Source organism: Natrix helvetica (genome assembly GCF_964273705.1).
Source record: "Natrix helvetica genome assembly, chromosome: 1".
Classification (NCBI taxonomy): domain Eukaryota; kingdom Metazoa; phylum Chordata; class Lepidosauria; order Squamata; family Natricidae; genus Natrix; species Natrix helvetica.
The window spans coordinates 248717269-248735907 of record NC_138548.1 but is presented as its reverse complement, the minus strand read 5'-3'; the positions used below and the strand labels follow the sequence as shown (position 1 = coordinate 248735907).

At 44.1% G+C, this 18639-nt stretch overlaps 1 protein-coding gene across 3 annotated transcripts in view; it reads left to right on the top strand.

The window, feature by feature from the left end:
• Positions 1 to 7436: 7436 nt before the first annotated feature.
• Positions 7437 to 18639, top strand: part of RNF157 (ring finger protein 157) — a 110723-nt gene continuing 99520 nt past the window's right edge. For all 3 annotated transcript variants that reach the window (XM_081943575.1, XM_081943576.1, XM_081943574.1), the window contains exon 1: positions 7437 to 8019. In XM_081943575.1, coding sequence (XP_081799701.1) covers positions 7932 to 8019 — 88 coding nt within the window. In that variant the 5' untranslated portion in view covers positions 7437 to 7931. The remainder of the gene's footprint in view (positions 8020 to 18639) is intronic.

Sequence of the window (18639 nt, the reverse complement as noted above, 5' to 3'; positions counted from 1 at the left end):
ACTGCCGCATGGGTATCCACATGCAAGACATTTCTAGTAAGATCCTTCCTTTAATGGGTACTTTAGACCAAATGTGGCTATGGCTTTAAAATAGCAAGTAGAAATTAGTGCGACAAAAAGTTTCACCATATTCATTCAATAAAATACAAGATAAAAGGTCACCGTATTTTTGTACCAATCCACTGGGAATCCAAACATACCAAATAGTTCCCTTATTTTACTTATTATACAGATTTCTGTAATGCCACTCTATCCCAAGAACCTATATAATTTTCTCAGAATAGATAATGAAAACTATGAAAACCATCTTTGTAATTAATAGCAATAGCACTTAGCAATAGTGCTTAGACTTATATACTGCTTCACAGTGCTTTTACAACCCTTTCTAAGCAGTTTACAGAATCAGCATATTGCCCCCAACAATCTGCGTCCTCATTTTACCCACCTCGGAAGGATGGTAAGTCAACCGGATGGTAAGAATCGAACTGCTGAATTGCTGGCAGCCGGGGATCAGCCAGAAGTAGCCTGCAGTACTGCATTCTAACCATTGCGCCATGGTGGCTCTTTAATTAACATATAACATAAAATAAAATATAAAATAAATATATTCCAAATGGTTTCCTAATTTAAGTATTAGTAATAATTTCTTGAAGTGAAAGACATAAGCGGTGGTAGGATTTGGTCCTATAATAAAAACTGTATAGCAATCTTATATTATTAAAAATACCCTCCATCTTAGTATTTTTCATTTAAAAAAACCTCTATACTAGTTTAGAATAAAACTGAAATTTGTTGATGCATCCAGAATTCGCATATACCAGAATTTTTGTACCCCAAAAAGAAAATATTATGTTCTAGCACTGTAGTGTTTTTTAGCTTTGAAAGGAGAAATGTGAACTGGGTAAGCTTGGGGCCTCCAAAATAGATTTTTTATTACATTGTTAGAAATAATGACACAAGGAAAGAAACAGAAGTTTTCTATGATGTTGACCTTTACAGTCAAACACATTAAACATAATAGAGCTGTGCAACACTTCCTTCAAAGAGGAAAAGGTGTTTGGAACTTTTGGGACACACAAGGTGAATTGAACGTACTGCCAAGACATTGGAGATAACAAACTTGGCAATTTCTTTTTTTAAAAAGGTGAGTTGACTGGTTTTTGGGGGGCCTCTCCAGACAAGGTACAGGCAGGAGATCACCCACATATACTCCGGATGGCTGCTCTTTGTGAAAAGACTGTAGGACAATAGCCATGCAGGTAGTGCCAGGAGTGGAAGGGATCTGCCATTATGTTCACAAACACAGCAGAATCTGCTAAAGGCCACTAGGTTTGCTAACTTTGCTTTACAATCACTTTTTGCAATTGCTTAACTTAAAGCTATTGGAGATGTTTAAAACAATGTTTGAAAAGCCACCTGGTGAATCTTATGTTCATTCATGGAAAAAAAGAAAAGAAAAAATAACGTTAAATTTAGGAACAGCAAACAGCAAACAATCCCAGATGCAAGCATAGGCTAGTTGAATGTCTCAGTTGACTCAGGAAATCGCCTGAAATCACAACTCAAAAATGTCTTCCTAAAATGCTTTAAGGATGTCTCCATGTGACACAGTTTTCCTTATCCCCAAATTTCTGCAAAACAAACTGCTTTACAGACCCCTATAAAAACGAGGTGCCCTACAGAGTGAGCAGATAGCTATCACATTCTGATAGCTCAAGCATTGAGTTTAGCCCAGTGGTGGGTTCCTGATCCACCACATGAATGCGTGCAGCGCGTGCATGCGTCCTTACCTCTTGTGCCGCCTCTGCGATGCTCCAGCTGCTCGACGGAGTGTTGCACAGGCGCCGTGCACTCCGTGTGCGTGCGCAGAAGTGCCGAAGAGCTCAAATACAGGTAAGGAGCTCGGGTGGGCCCTCCAGAGCACCATACCGGAACGGTACCCAGTGCTCCAGGCAGGCACTGGTACGCCTGTACCGGGGCATACCTCCTGCAACCCACCACTGGTTTAGCCAATCAGGGGGAATCTTTTTGTCACTAGCAGGAAAATTCACCAATCCCTACACTCTACTTTGCCCTATAGGAAGTGTCACTTGGCCACCTCATTAACAAGGCTAATCCTAACCCTTAGCATTTGGCATATTTTGTGCCTCCTTATGGACTAGAGCAGGGGTGTCCAAACTTGGGAACTTTAAGACTTGTGGACTTCAACTCCCAGAATTCCCCAGCCAGCATGGCTGGCTGGGGAATTCTGGGAGTTGAAGTCCACAAGTCTTAAAGTTCCCAAGTTTGGACACCCCTGGACTAGAGGGAAGCAAACTAAATGGGCAAGGGGTAAGGTCAAAGGACTTAGTAACCTAAGCAAAAAGAAAGGGTAACCACAAATCAGAAAAAGAAGAAGTCCTTTACCAAGATTAGTTGAAAAATCATACCTTATTATGTAGCTGTGTTTGTATAAGGTGCTTATCCATGGTTGGTAGTTTTATTATAAAGGTCTGTATGCTCTCTGATTTAGCAGGTCCTAGGTTGGGCACAATATTAAAAACAATAAAACAATAATAACATTTCTAGCATAATCCCACGTGTGCTATAGTACACAATTAAAAATCCTACTGCCAGGAAAGGATAGTAAGATGTCAAGTCCAGATGGCCCTCCAGAAGGCTAAAAGGTTGGAGGCCTACCATATTGCCTTAGGGAAGGATGCTCCACAGATCAGGGATCCCTACAGATAAGCCTCCATTCTGAAGGTAGCAGAGACTCAAGCCATATATGGCCATATTAGTAATGAATGATTGGACTGTGAACTGCTTAGAGAGGGAGGTAAACAGGGGTGGTATTCAGCCAGTTCTGACAGGTTCTGGAGAACCAGTAGTGGAAATTTTGAGTAGTTCAGAGAACCGGTAAATATGCTTGCCCCATCCCCGCTGCCTCCAGCTGATTTTCTTTTGTTGCCCTGAACAGGTGAATGGAGCTGGAAAGCAGGTTAGTGGGGTGGGGAGGGAATGGGGATTTTGCAGTAACCTTCCCCTGCCACGCCCACAAAGCCAGACCCACAAAGCCACACCACACCCACAAAGCCATGCCTACAGAACCAATAGTAAAAATTTTTGAATCTCACTATTGGATGTAAAGCACTGTGATATGGTATATAAGTCTGTGGTATTGCTATATGACAACTAGTGTAACTTCCACAAAATGGGAGTTCTGCTTTTCCTCAGCTGAGCCAGTTATTGTGTAGTTTATTTTATTGAATGATCTAGGTTTGTATATGCTATAAACTAACCAATCATAATATAATCATAATCTTAAACCCAAATTAACTATGTGTCATGCCTGCAAGCCATCTTTTCTTTTTTGGACTTCAGGCCTGTCACACTTTCTACTGTGGGAAAATGGGAGGGGGGATTATATGGAGTTGGGTGATATGTTGCCCTAATAACATTCTTTTTAGAAAGCCAAGGTCATCTTTGTCTCTACACCTGGCGGGAACTGGATGGGCGAAATCTGTCTTCATGGCAGTGGAAGATTGGACCATGTGATGAACCTGTGGGTCTTGGGGTAAGATCTTGAAGTTTCAACTGGGTGGGAAAACCTAGAAGCTTTCAGATTTGGGTTTTCTCAGATGTGCCAACATGGCTCTTTTAATAAATTCGAACTTTGAGGAATCTCTTGCCTCAGACTCTGATTTTATATTGGATGCTATTTGGAACCTGACATTATGAAGACTGGGGTTCCACAACACACTAAGCTAAAAAATAATTAACCAGTTCATTTGCATGAGCAAGTCTTCTAAGAATTCTGCTTCTAAGAAAAAAAGCACTGCGAAACCACATAGACAACTGAAAGCTTCCCTAAATAGTCTCTCTATTCTGATTACTTCCAGCTGTGGACTATACTATTATCAGAGTATTTTCTGATTTTCTAGCAAGTGATAATAATTATAGCATTTTACAAGGCTAACACATTTTATTATAAGGCATCAACTTTTGTGAAAAATATTAAGATCAAATGCTTCCTAGAAGAAAAAAGAATATTGGGACAAAGCTATACTGAACATTGTAGTTAGATTAGTTAATGGTTAATTAAAAGTGCACAAATGAACAAATAGATATCATTTATAGACAAAATACACAGTTTTCCTCAATCTAATTTCCCAGACAGTAAAGCCGACATTTATCTCATGTTATAGCATTAGGCAAATCTAATCCTGCCAAGGATTAGGCTGATGAATTTAGTTATCAGATGCATCTGTTTTTGTTTTTGTTTCTTTGGGGGGATCCTTATATTGATTCTTTGTGTGTGATATCTTGAATTGGAAAAATAGCATAACAGTGTATTACATAATACATTTTGTTTGGAGTAAAGAGACAAAGGCTATAGCTCAGTAATGGCACATATGCTTCCCTTAAAGGTCCCAGGCACCATCTCTAGCATCTTCAGACACTGCCTGAAATTCTAGAGAAGCAGTTGGTGTAGATACTAATGAGTGAGAGGGCCCTAGTAAAATCAGCAACCATCTAGATGTGAACATAAATATATAATCTCTTTCTAAAAACAGCATGATATTGCAATTGCCATTTTCTGAGGGAAGAGGTGGACTAAAGCTCATAAATCTCACTCACTGAGATGGTCACGTGATAATAAAACACACATTTCAGTGAGGGAGGCAGTTTTCATTGGTGACTCAGTGAAAGATGGAATTGTTTGAGCAAGCTGAACTGGAAATTATGGATTACTCAGTTTACCCTATTTTTTAAAAAATTTACATGTCATCCTGAATTATAAACCAACCAACCATCAAGGTTGGGATTGCATTCATGTTAGCCTAAAGCAGGGGTGTCCAAACTTGGGAACTTTAAAACTTGTGGACTTCAACTCCCAGAATTCCTGCTGGCTGGGGAATTCTGGGAGTTGAAGTCCACAAGTCTTAAAGTTGCCAAGTTTGGACACCCCTGGCCTAAAGTAAATTTCTTTAAGGGTCAGTATATGATGTGAATCCAACATCAAACATGACAAGTTAAAAAAAAACTAGATAAGAAGGAACTACTACATACTGTAAATGGGATGCAGGTGGACTCTTCTTTTTAATATACTAACCACCTCCAAAATGGGATGCCCCACCCAGGCCAATTGGCAGAGCCAGGTTTTCAGGCCCTTTTGGAAGGCCAAGAGGATGACATCAGATCTCTCAAGCAGCATGATGTTCTAGGGGCCAGGAATCACAGGAGAAAATGCTCGTCTCCTGGATCCCGCTGGCTGAAATTCCTTGGCTGACGGGATCTGCAGCATGTCCCCTTTTCCATAGTGAGTGGGGCAAGCCAATCCCATTGGGGGTGAGATGGCTTCCTAGTTTGAACTCATTCCATAAAGGGCTTTTAAAGGTAATAACCAGAACCTTGAATTGGACTGAGTAATAAAACTGGCAACCAGTTCAGCTTGCACAACAATGGTGTTACATGGGCCACTCTAAGGGCCTCTAGAGATGTCTGCATTGCTGCATTCTGTGCCAGCTGCAGCGTCTGAATACTCTTAAAGGGCAGCCCAAGGTAGCCTGATATTGCCACATTAGATGGCAATCCCAAGGAGGCTGACTATTCCACTGAGCTAAATAGTACATATTTTCAAGTAAACATGTTCAGCTCAGATAGATTTTAAATCTACTGTAAAGGCTGGTTTCCAATACACAGCTCCATATAATTATTTCATGGTACATCTAAAAGATATGGGGGACCTAATGGGGCAGTACCACACTGGAGGTATCCACCTGACTGGTAGCAAACCTCACCTCCCTCCTGTGCTCTTTGCTTCCCCCCTGTCCATTTTGAATCTCATATTACTACATTATTTATTCCATTGTTTATCATTTCATTACTTCGATACTGTTATATTTACTTTTCTTTTCATTTCTTCATGTTTACTGTTGTAAGCTGTCCAGAGTAGCCCCTTAGCAAGATGGACAGTAAATATATTTAACCAATAAATAAATATTGCCATTCTATCCTCATGGGTTCATGCTTTATTTCTTTTTCATATTTCCTTGAAGGTAGTGTCATGACTTCTGAGTTTTTAATCCATATTTCTTTGTGTTTTCCCCCCTGCCCCTGCTTTTGTTTTTTTTGGGGGGGGGTTGGCCTTTACATCAGCACAGCCCCCTTGGTTCGCCTTCAGAATACCCAAGCCTCAAAGAGAACTGTAGGTATTTTACTTTTGCACCAGAATTCCAAAATATAACTTTACCAAAATGCTATTTTGAAACTGATGCTACATCTCATCTTTGCCTGGCTTACAGTTTACCAAGTTGGGGTGTATATCATGCATAGGAGGGAGTTCAGCAACTATGTATTCTGCATTAAAAAAAAATCAGGGTTTTGGAGAAGGGAAACAGAGATGGGAAAGATTTACGGGATAGTTTCTGAAGTATTCCTTTTTTAAAAGACAGCTCCTTTATGCAATTTTAGCTAAACTCATGAATCCCAGTAAGTTTAAGGACAAACAACAGCATCCTTTACTGTTATAAACGTAGGTTACTGATATTACAATAATGGGATTATACCAGTGTTACAAAATTCAGGAATAGAACGTGATAGGAGGATTGAACAATGAATGCCAGTCACTCACTCACATTGTGACTCCCGAATGTCATGACCCACTTCAGAATATGTTCCCTTCAATTTACAGGGACTAAACAAACCTTGCATTTTTTCCCCTTTTTTTAACGACTTCTATGATATTTGGGGAGAGTGTAAAAACTGAGATATGGTGTGTGTGTGTGGAGTGGGGGGAATCAAGCGATGTAGATGTCAAATGACATCCCAACTATGATGACTGATCTGCCCACTTGGGCAAACCGTTAGTATTCTGGATGTCATCGCAAGAAAATACCTAGTAGAAACGAGAGGTTAGTGCAGCAACTCTATAACGGTTAAGAAACCGGGGCGGGGGAGGGGGGGAAACAACGGCATTCTGTTCAAAAAGGCTCCTTCCTGTCTTGGCACAGCCGGACTAGCTGGGCCTTTCTTCCCGTCTTGCGGCTGGCACATTTTTATTTTTTAATGAGACGACCGAAGGTAATTCCAGGCAGGCGGCCGAGACGCGATGACGGGAAGCTTCCGGCGTTAAAACAGTCTCTCCCTCCAAACTTTTCCAGTGCTTTAAAATGATAAGCTGGCCCTCCAAGCATTTCTCCATCGCCTTTCCAACAGGGCGTTTTAATTTTTTTTAAATCGTTCCAAGGTGAACTTGGGATGATCACTGGAAGAAACGGAGGGGGCAAGGAACTGGGGGGGGGGAGGGAGGGAAGGTGGAGGGGACGCGAAACCAGCGTCCTTTCGTGGCTGCCCCCATTGGCTGGAGGACGGAGCCGCCACCGCCAACGTCAAGGCGGCGCCCAGCTCCTTTTGCAAAGCTACTGCAGTGAGCGGAGATGCTGCTGCCGCCGCCGCTGCTCCTGGGGTTGCCTCTTGCACTTGTAGCAGCGACGCCCGCCGCTCGACCTGAGCTAGTTACTGCGCGGGTGAGCCCGCGCGCGCCTTTCCTCCCCCCGGCTCGGCGGCTGCAGTGCTCCGCGAAGGACTAGCGCGGCGGCTCCCCCCCTCTCCTTCAGCCTTGGGGCTCCTGTGGAAAAGTGGTGGACGTGGGGAAGGAGTGGAGGGGGTGCCCGAAATGGCTGCTTCACTCCTCGGCTGGGGAGAAGCAATAGGCACCGCCACCCCCCTGGGGACAGCAGCAGGAGGCAAGTCAATGCGGCAGCCTCCTCAGTGAGGGAGCAGCGCCGCGGCGGGAGGAGCGAGCCAGCCACCGACCGACCCCGCGCGTCCCGTCGCCGACTCCAGCTCGGCGGGCGAAGGGGCGAACTGGGAAGCTGACGCACCACCCTCCTCTCCCTCCCTCCCCCTCCGCAACCCCGGATGCCCGCTGCCGCCGCGCCTGAAGCATGGGAGCGCTCACCAGCCGGCAGAACGCCGGAGTGGAAGAGGTGGATGTCCCGTCCAATTCCCTCTACAGATACCCCCCGAAATCGGGTAAGGCGGAGCGAGCGGGTGGGATGGGGTAAATATGCGAGAGGTTTGCGGGGAGTCCCGCATGGCAGGGTTTTGCGCGCGCTCCGTACTCCGGGTTGAGGGAATGGCAAGCGGCGGCTGCAACCCCGGAGCTCGGCTAAGCGAGGGCTTTAAGGCGAGCGGCGGGACGGACCCTTGCTGTCAATCCCCCCACCCCCTTGCGCCTTTTCGCAGCCGTCCCGTCGTTCTCCCGCCAGGGGGGCTGCTCCCGTGGCGGGTTCTCTCCCCCCCCCCCCGTGGCTGCGAAGGAGTTTCCCGAGAGTTTTGGAGGGTCAGGAGAACAACCCTTCTTGCAACGTCGCCCTTTGCAAGCTCCGGCTGCTTGGGAGGGTGGTTATTTATTTATTTTTCTCTTCCCGCCTCCTCTTTCTCGCCGGCGTGCAAGGATTGCGGTGGCGGCTCGGATGGAAATAGTGACATTCGTGGCATCGCGCTTGGGGTTAAAAGCTGCTTTTCGTTCGCGGCAGCAACTGCTCTTTGAGAATTCTTGCTTGAAAGAACAGGACTCCCTCGCGCGGTCCTGAATTGAGATCCACTTCCCTCCACCCCTAATTAAGAAGCCCCTGGTAAATTCTTGCCTGTCCTGTGCCACTTGGCATGCCTGCCTGTTTAGTTGTATACTCTTGTTAGTGCGCTGATTGCATTGTAAAATACCCCATCAATCTTCCAATGTAACATTTAACCATCCCCCCTGCTAATGAGATGAGCTCTGGTATTGATGGGAGGGGGAATTTAATTTTTAAAACAACAAATGCTGTGTATTGGATGCAGACAAGACCATCATATTGATGGTCTTGTCTGCATACAATACTCAATCTTAGGGGGGGGGGGGAGAGACCCGAATACAACAAGATCAGCATGCATACACACACACACACACACACACACACACACACACACACACATATACATACATACATACATACATACATACATACATACATACATACATACATATACACACACACACATTCATAGGCATATTGTTTTCCAAAGGTGGAGCTTGTCTTCTTTTACTATTAATAGTAGTAATAGTACTAATAGCAGTTTAAGGAAGCAAACCTTAATAAAGGCAATTGACAGGGGAATAAAGATCTTGCATACCTATTGTGCAATATCTAACAGCATATTTTTGTGCTTGCAACAATTAGCTGGGTTAATTAAGGCAGAAGGGTCTTTTCTGAACACTTACTGGTTAAGCTTGGAAAAGCACTTTTTGTTAAATTATCAGGCTCCTGAAAAAAATACTGGGGAGCAGATGCAAAGAGATGTTGAGATATGGATTAGCAGCTGCTATTATGTATATATTCTGCAGTGATGTATGACACCCCTGTTTTCTTTAGCCTCTGGTCATCCTGGAAATGCATAGCAGAAGCGCCTGTGGGAGCAAACGGGAGAAAGTGTCCACAGTATGCTAGCCTTGTAACATTCACATGGCTGATAGGAATAGCTCTGTATGCCACAATATAGAATATGAATTCTGTACTCTGTATTCCAAATTCACGAGTTTTGTTAGTAGGACTAATCTTCTGCTCACTTAGTTAAAACAATTCCCATTGAGTCCATTGAGGTTTGTTTTTCTTTATTAGAAAGAACGTTGGTCCTTACCTGAACGTTTCTTTTCAGTAGATGAGAGGGAGGGGCCACACGTGGGATATTCCAAAAGCCTGATTGGTCCAAAGACTGAGGAAAATTTCTTTTAACCTCCTCTTTTCACTGTTGGCTCCCAGTTCCTCGAAGGTGAATGTCCAAAAGTAACTGATAGGAACAGACACAAACAGAAGGAAAACAAACCACTCGACCACTCCGCACCCCACTAAGAGCCGAGTTTCAGGGCTTCCAGCCAGAGGGCTCTGGAGTGAGTCCCGCCCTGCCGGTTTATGTGGGCTTTTGTGGCCACATTGTCGGTTAAAAGAAGAATGTGACGGTCTGAGATCGAATCCTTGAACTGTTGGAGGGCCAGCCGGGTCGCCTTCAGCTATAGCCAGTTTATATTGTGGCGCAGGTCCGACACTGTCCAACGCCCCTGCGCCAACCTGGAGTTCATCAGGGCCCCCCAACCGAATAAGCTTGCGTCGGTGGTGATGCGATCCTGTTCCCAAATATGGAACCCACGTCAAAGAGCCGGGGACAGCCACCATTTCATTGACAGGCATACATCTGTTGGTAGAAGGATGAGCTGCAGGGAGTTGCTCATGTGTTTCCGTTGAAACAGGATAAGGGCCCACTGCAAGGTTTGGGAATCAAGGCGGGTCCAAGGCACGATCTCTCTGCATGACACCATCTTGCCCAGCAAGTGGGCCAAGGTCAGGATGGAAGCTGACCTTCTTGCGCGAACCTGCCGTGCTAACAACTGGAGGCTGATGAGTCATTCTGGAGAGAGGCGAACTAGGCTTGCCACTGAGTCTATCACCACCCCCAGATGAAGGATCTTTGTCGAGGGTGAGAGATGACTTTTGGGAAAGTTGATAGAGAACCCCAGGGCCTGCAATGTCTGGATGGTCAGGCAAAGATCGAGGACTGCCTGTGCGTGTGAGTCGGCTTGCACGAGCACGTCATCTAGGTAGCAATGGAGTCTCACCGGGACAGAGCAGAGGTGAGCCGCCAATGCCGCCAAGACCTTTGTGAATGTGTGTGATGCAGAGGCTAGGCTGAAGGGAAGAGCCCTGTATTGGAAATGGCGACCCTTGTGAGAGAACTGGAGAAACCTGCGATGGACGGGGAGGATTGAAATGTGAAGGTATGCCTCCGTTAGATCTACTGATGCTAGGTAATCGCCCTTCCTGATTTCCTGGAGGATGGATCCCAGGGAGGACATTTTGAATCATCTGTAGACTAGGAATTGGTTCAGGCGCTTGAGATCCAGAATGGCTCTCCATCCCCCCGAGTTCTTCGGGTCTACGAATAGATTGGAGTAGTGACCCAACCCGTGTTCCAACACCAGGACTGGTTTTATCGCCTGAATGTCCAGCAGTTGTTGGATGGCTTGGGACATCAGACGGGCACGAATTGGATCCCGGGAAGGGGGGAACACCCGGAAGAAGGTCGGAGGTATGGAGAGAAATTCGAGATAAAGGCTGTGTCTGACCGTGGATCGTACCCATGCATCTGTTGTGATTAGATCCCACTGATGTGCGAACAGAGCCAGGCGGTCACCTATTGGAATGCTTGGGTTGGAGTTATTTCTCTCTACGGAAGGGGTGGCCGCGCCCCCCCGCTTGGACTGGGCTTGGTACCTGCCCCTATCCTGATAGTACTGCCTCTGGGACTGTCTATCTGACCTATAAGAAAAGAACCTGGCTTGTTGGTACTCAGGTTCAGGAGCCCTGTATGAGTGTTTTCGGATAGGAACCGGTCGATTGTCCGGCTTCTTGGAGTTGGTCAGCAGGACCTTCTTTTTATCCTTATTCTCGATGAGAATCGGGTCTAATGATTCACCAAGGAGATTGGTCCCTGCGTAAGGGGCAGCTGCCAAGTTCCACTTGGACTTGTAGTCCATTTGCCAGTTGTGAAGCCGTAGTAGACGTCTAGAAGTCACTGAGGTACAGAGGGCTTGGGACGAATATTTCACAGTGTCTAAAGTGGCATCCACAGAAAACTGGGTGGCCGCAATAATTTTGGTGATATCCTGTTGAAGTCGCTCATCTTGAACAGGAATGTGATCCTGTAGTTGGCGCAGCCACATGACCGCCGAGCGATTGAAATAGGAGGCCGCAGTGGCAGATTTTATTGCCTAGGCAGAAGCGTTGAAGTTCTTGTGCAAGGTAAGTTCCGTGCATTTGTCCTCAGGTTTTAGTTTATCTGCTACGTCCCCTGACACGACAGAAGACGCATTGGCCAAAGAAGCCACAGGGGCATCCACTGTGGGCAATTGAAGTGCCTGGGAGAAGACCTGCTCCATATTGTAGAAGCGGCGGTCATTGCTCCCAGGGTTGGGAAAGGTAGAGGGGCGGGCCCACTGATTCTTTACCACCTCCAGAAACAGAGGAAGAGCAAGGACCTCCTCCTTATTGGTGGCGGCATTGGAAAACATGACTAGGTTAGGATCCCTGGGTTGAAGGACAGTCAGATCCCCAGTCTCCACCTTAGTGGTCTTTCTGGCCTTGTGAAGCAGAGTTTTAAACATAGGAGGAGCAAATAGATTAGGGAATGCAGCGGGGTCAGGCTCTTCGTTCTCTGAAAACCCCATGTCTTGACGAGGTTCCTCGCCTAACACTGATCCCTCACTAACCACTGAGGGAGAAGGAGGCCTAGCAGGCACCTGCCTCTGGGCAGACGAAGGATCTCTTGGTTGCTGAAGGGAATGGGTCGTCCTATCCCTCGGAGGGGGGAATTCCCTTTGGTTGAGGGCTGAAGTAACCCCTTTTATATGGTGGAATGCTCTCGGGCAATAATTCTAAATTCTCAAATTCATCCTTATATTGATCAGCCAGTGGCTCCAGGGGAGCCAGGGCCTGATGAGGAAGAAACCCCTGGAGGAACCTTCCAATTGATCCTCAGCATCCTCCCAGATCCCTTGGGTAGATGTGGGAGGAAAAGGAGAGACCTCCATGCCAGTTTGTCTGATGGGCCTATTAGGAGAGACAGAAGGGGAAGGACTAAAGCCCCTGGGGGGACAGCCCGATTAATAAGATCCTGGCCTTAATGGGGACCAGGACCTACTGTGGGAGGTAGGCCTGGTGGCCAGGGCCTGCTGTTCAGTCCTGGCAATCCCCTTTTTGAGGTCACACTGGCACCTCAATTTGTCTCTCTGGGCTGCCCTTGATGGTCTTTGAGCAGCAGAAGGTCTGGCTGCTGCTGCCCTAGTTCTAGGGCCTTCCATTCCCCCAGATCCGGTCTCAATGTGGCCGCCTCTCTGGGCCTGTGATTTAGCCATCCGGCCACTCACGCGTCCGAACTCTGTGGGTTTGCCTGGAGACACCAACCGGTGCAGAGGCCTTGAGGGTGAAGAGCGGAGCGCCGAAACTTCAACTGCCAGCCCGACCCTGGCCGCGATGCAATGAGGCTCAATTAGTGGTCAAAATGGCAGCCTCCACGTGCGTGCTTAAAAATAGCCGCCGGAGCTTCGCTGCGCACTTCAAACGGCCTGTGAACTCCATCGTGGCTTGTTTGGATAGCCGCGGCTCAATAGAAGGGCGCGCGGCTGGGAAATTGAAACCACCACCAGCCCAAACGGCGCTACCTGCTTTGGAGCCTCACCTGTGTAGCTGCTATAAGGAGCCCGACATCTCCGTAGTTCCGGAATTGGTCGGAGCTCCCAGTGTCACAAGAGGAGAGCGGAAAGCTAATTAGCTGTCCCTTTACGCGCTGCGGGACGAAGGACCCTGTCCCTGCAAGGCAGCAGCTGTTTTTGGAATTTAGAATGTCCAATGGATCGAATCTGTAGAAATATAAATTTACCTAATTTTCTCAATGAAATACTGGGAACCAAAGCAGTTGTTTGGACCAAAGACTGAGAGGAACTGGGAGCCAACAGGGAAAGAGGAGGTTAAAAGAAATTTCCCTCAGTCTTTGGACCAATCAGGCTTTCCTGTGGCCGCTCCCTCGGGTCTACTGGAAAATATCATACATTTCTGCCTTGGTTGATTAGTTGGGGATAATTTCAATTTCAAAAAATATGAAATAAAGTTTTCAACAAACTTGCTGTGAAACTACAGCTACCGGTACCTTAGCGTTGATAAACAGTTTGTAAAGAGATTTTCAGGAGCAATATATTTTTCCATCTTTAGAACAGTACCTAAAATCCTATTTCTGTTCATTATATTGAATTACATGTTTTGAAGACTATTTCCCAACAGGATAGCATAATTCAAAACAAAAGGGAATTGGCAGAGCATTCAAACCTTTTGCGACTAATCCCGAGAGGTCATCTTTTAGAATCAAGGTATTTTTCTCCTTGAAAATGCTTGTTTAGTTGCTTTTTGCTCTTATCTATAGATAGATATGATAAGTCAATGAATATTATTTATTTATTTATTAAATTTATATGCCACTCATCTTACTATCCAAAGTGATACTGAGAGGCTTACAATACAATAAAACAGCAATATAAAATCATTAAAATTAACAGGAACTTAGATAAAATTAGGAACCCAGTATATGAGTGACAATAGGTGGGAATTTCACTTTTACAATGCTATATGTGTATGATATACTGTGTATGTATACACATACACACACGATTGTAAGTCAATTTGAATTCAATATGTAATTGTATCCACCTAATTTCTTTATATTAACATGAAGTAGGGTTGTGGAGAGTCAAAATAGTCAAGATGCTGGTTCCAGCCTATAATTGAAAACTATCTTTTTTGATCTCCTATTGCAGATGTCCCCATCTTGAAGGCTGTGATGCATGTTACAAGGGCTGAGCAGACTAATGTTTATGGGGATATATGGTTACAGTTTTTTTGTTTAGAACAGTACAGTTCATTTAATGACTAAGCAATTTACAACAGCACTAAAAAAAGTGACTTAGGACCAGTGGTGAACCCTACAGGTTCGCAAATGTGAGCGCGCACACGCGCTCACTTTGCTCATATGCACCGTGTCTGTGAATTGCGCAGTGCTCAAGCATTATGTCGGGGTGGGTAGGTGGAGTCTACTGCAGCAGCCGCTACCGGTTTTCCCGAAGCGGAGAGAACCGGATGAATATTGCCTCTGCTTATGACTGTTTTTCACAGTTAGGACCTCTGCAGCATCCACATAATCATGTGATCAAAATTTGGAGGCTTGGCAACTGGCTCATATTTATGACCGCTGCTGTGTCCCAAGGGCATGTGATCCCCTTTTGCGACCTTCTGACAAGCAAAGTCAATGGGGAAGCCAGATCCACTTTATAACCGGGTTACTAACTTAATCAACTGCAGCGATTCACTTAACAACGGAGGCAAGAAAGGTCCTAAAATTGGGAAAAACTCACTTAACAAATGTCTCACTCAACCACAGAAATCTTGGGCTCAATTGTGGTCGTAAATCAAGAACTAACTGTAGTAACTTTTAGTTCAGCCTAAACTATAGACTGACTCTATTTCTATGAATTTGAAAAATACCAAATAGGATGCTCTTATTACTAAAACATTCTGAAGCTTTTTTGGCTAATGTTCATCAGAAATGTATTTATGTCACAGAATAACTTGGAAGTCCCATGTACATGGAAGTAAAATCCTGTATTTCTGAATTATTTATATAAATTCTTTTATTTATAATTTTATTTATTTTATAATTTCAAATTGTATAGTCACTGACTCATGCATAGCTTTGGGTGACTAATGCAAAACAACATTTAAAACAAGGCCCCCACAGTCATGGCAGGGTGAAAAACAACAACACTTGAACATGATCACTTTTATTGGTGTCTACCCCTAACACAGGAATGTCCAACTTTGGCAACCCATGGTGGCTGGGGAATTCTGGCAGTTGAGAGGTCCAGCAATCATAAAGTTGCCAAGGTTGGAAACCAGTATATTGACATGTTCAGTTGGTGCCTATGGAAATAGCCAGGTCTTGCAGGCAGCCATGAATGGGCTGTGTGAATTTGAGGGGATCATGTTGTTTCAGGGGGAAGCAGAACAATAGAGAACCTAGGCCCCATAAGATGTTGCTGCTTAATAGATGGGACCTAAGTATATCAACTTAGTCTGATCTTACTGGATGGGCAAATACAATGGGAGACAGCAGTCCTGCAAATATCTAGGCCAGTGATGGTGAAACTTTATGGCACTGAGTGCTCAAACCAGAATGCGTGGGCGCGCCGGACCGCCGGAAAAACAAAGACCAGCTGGCTGGTACATGTATGCCTGTTTTTTTGGCCCTTTTCAGGCCTTTTTCCACCACTCCTGCAGAAGAGCAGCTGGCGATGGCGTGCATGCCCACAGAGAGGACCTCTGGCACGCGTGCCACAGATTCAACATCCCTGATCTAAGCCCTGTATCATTTATAGACAATAACCAGGACTTCAAATTGCACCGATAACTAATATAACTCATGTAGTAGCACAAGGACAGACTTAGCATGTTTTAACTATGCGTACTGTTGCATTCTGGTCCAGTTGTACCTTTTGAGTGTCCTCAAGGGTAGCTCCATGTAGAGTGTGCATTGTGGTACTGTAGTTGATGTAAGGTATGACTGATTGTGAATAGGGCCTCTCAATATAGGAAATGTAATTGGGTGAATCTCTGCAAAGACCTTTTGGTCACAGTTACCCTCAAGCAGAAGCGCTGAGTGCAAAAATCCCTCCACACCATAGTTGCACACTGGAACTGTCTAGGGAAATGCAACCTCATTCGAAGCTTCTAAGTAGGTCTCTAGAACACGTTGGTCCATGTACCTATAGCCACTTTGTCGTCCCATAATATATATGCTGGTCACTGAAGATGGGGTGAGACCCTTGTTAAGCAAGTTGGAAACTAAAAGAAAAAGGAGGGAAAGCCTGTAATGATGCCTATGTTCTCCCAAATTATTTACTAATTGCTCCCAAAGAACATTGCAAAGTCAATGCTAACATGAATTCAATCTCTCTACTGAAAATATGTGCCTGCATTTTCAGCAGGCATAACAGCTGGAATCAGTTTGTAGTATCTGCTTGGCTGTTAGCATTTAGCAACTTCTCTTCCTCCAATTGGGATAGAAGGTGCTTTCTGAGGGACTATAATCTTAAACAGATGATGCCTGCATTTCTTAAAGAAAAAAGAACTTCAGTAACCTACTCAAAAGAAAGCCTTTCCATGCTGAAGTAACATAGCAAACAAGTGCTCTTGGATGGGGTTAGTAGTAGGAGTAGCATTTTGAATTTCTCTACTGTTGCATTTTTTCCTATGATTTTTTTATAATAAAAATACTAGTTATCAGGAGTCACAGCCTGAAAGTTGAAGGACAGTTTCATTCATGGATTGTGTATTTAATTAATTAAATAATTTAATTAACTTTGCTTTTAACTATCTCTCTCTTTATAAGAATGCATAGCTTTTATTTGTAAACTACCCAGTCACTCATAAATTGGTCTTATAAGTTTTTTTAAATATTTGTCTTTATATTTACTTTTTAATTTTCTAAATGTTTTTTAACTTTCTGTATTTTATACTTTTTAGCTTTTTAACTAATTGTATTTCACCCTTCTTATGCTATGACCCATAATAAATATTTGATTTAATTAATAAATAAACTCCTGTACACCTTTATAGTCACACAGAAGTGCCTTTATCACACAAGAATGTATGTGTGTGTGTATGTGCGCGCATGTGCGTGTGTGAGAGAGAGAGGGAGGGAGGGAGAGAGAGAGGGAGGGAGAGAGTGAGTAGCAAAGAAATACCTGCAGTGTGCTGGGTAACATTTAAAACAAAAAATTGATAATATTCCTGCCCAGAGATTGCTGTTGGAGCTAATGGTGTATCAGGCAAAACAGGTAATTCAGCTCCCATGTTACCTCTTTAAATTAAAAACAATACAGTACTTCAAAGAGGAGGGAAGTGGTAACAAAAGAAAGAGTATTAAGAAAGAGTATTAAATGCAAAAATTTACATTACTTTCAGTCAGTTGTTTTCTGTTGGTCCAAGGGAGGAGGCAAACCATTTCTGCTAAGAATATGTCAATACAGTCACCAGAGGTCAAGAATGGCTCGAAGGAAAACAAATAAAGAAACCCTCAAGTGCATCAGAAAAATTAAGTTAATTAAACTATGGATGTGTTGTGTGGACATATTTTATGTCTTTCCCTTCCCACTATTTCTGTGTTCAGGATTCTTCCTCCTTATTTTAAAAGTGCGTCCTTGAGCTAAGAGATGGGCAAGAAGAAGGACAGATGGCTTGGGAATTGATTGTGTAGAAATGAGCATCATAGCTAATCAGAGAACAAGGGATCTTCTGCTGATCCCTAAATCTAAATAAAGCCTTTCCCCTTTTGTCCAGATATTTCTCCTCACAAATGCTAAGCAGAAGCATAGTATACAGTATTTCTTATTTCAAAAGGCAAAAATACTGGAAGCTAAATACAAGATGCAGCAAGGAGGGAGTAGATACACAACAAAAATTTTATTCAGTCTGGAAAGAAAAATTAGGACTTTAAAAAAAAACCTTTAAACCTTTGTTTTAATTCTAACTTTGCTTTTAACTATTGTATGTGTCTTTGCATGGTTGTATGGCTTCTTTTTGCTAATGGCCTAGAATCACACCAGGTAAGATGGGCAGCATATCAATTTGATGAATAAATAAAACAAACAAAAACGTCTGTCTACTACATCTTTATAAGTGGTGCTGTGTGTGACATTCAAAACATAAACTTGATAATGCTCCTGCCCAGAGACCATTTTCCTGGATAAAAGTTGTATGCCTTTATTTAATTACCCTTTCAAATACTACAACAGCTGCTAGTTATGCAAAACATTTAACACAGTGGCAAAGTCAAGCCTCAAATCATAGCTTGGGAAAAATCCAAAACAAAGATGTCAATACACGTGCAAGCAGAAATATCTTTGAAGTAGGTGGGCTTGGAAAAATAGATCTGATCCTTCTTTGCTTTGCAGAATCAGGCAATGTCAGCTGTATCCTATCATGTGAGCCATACCACATATTATGCCTAAGCATG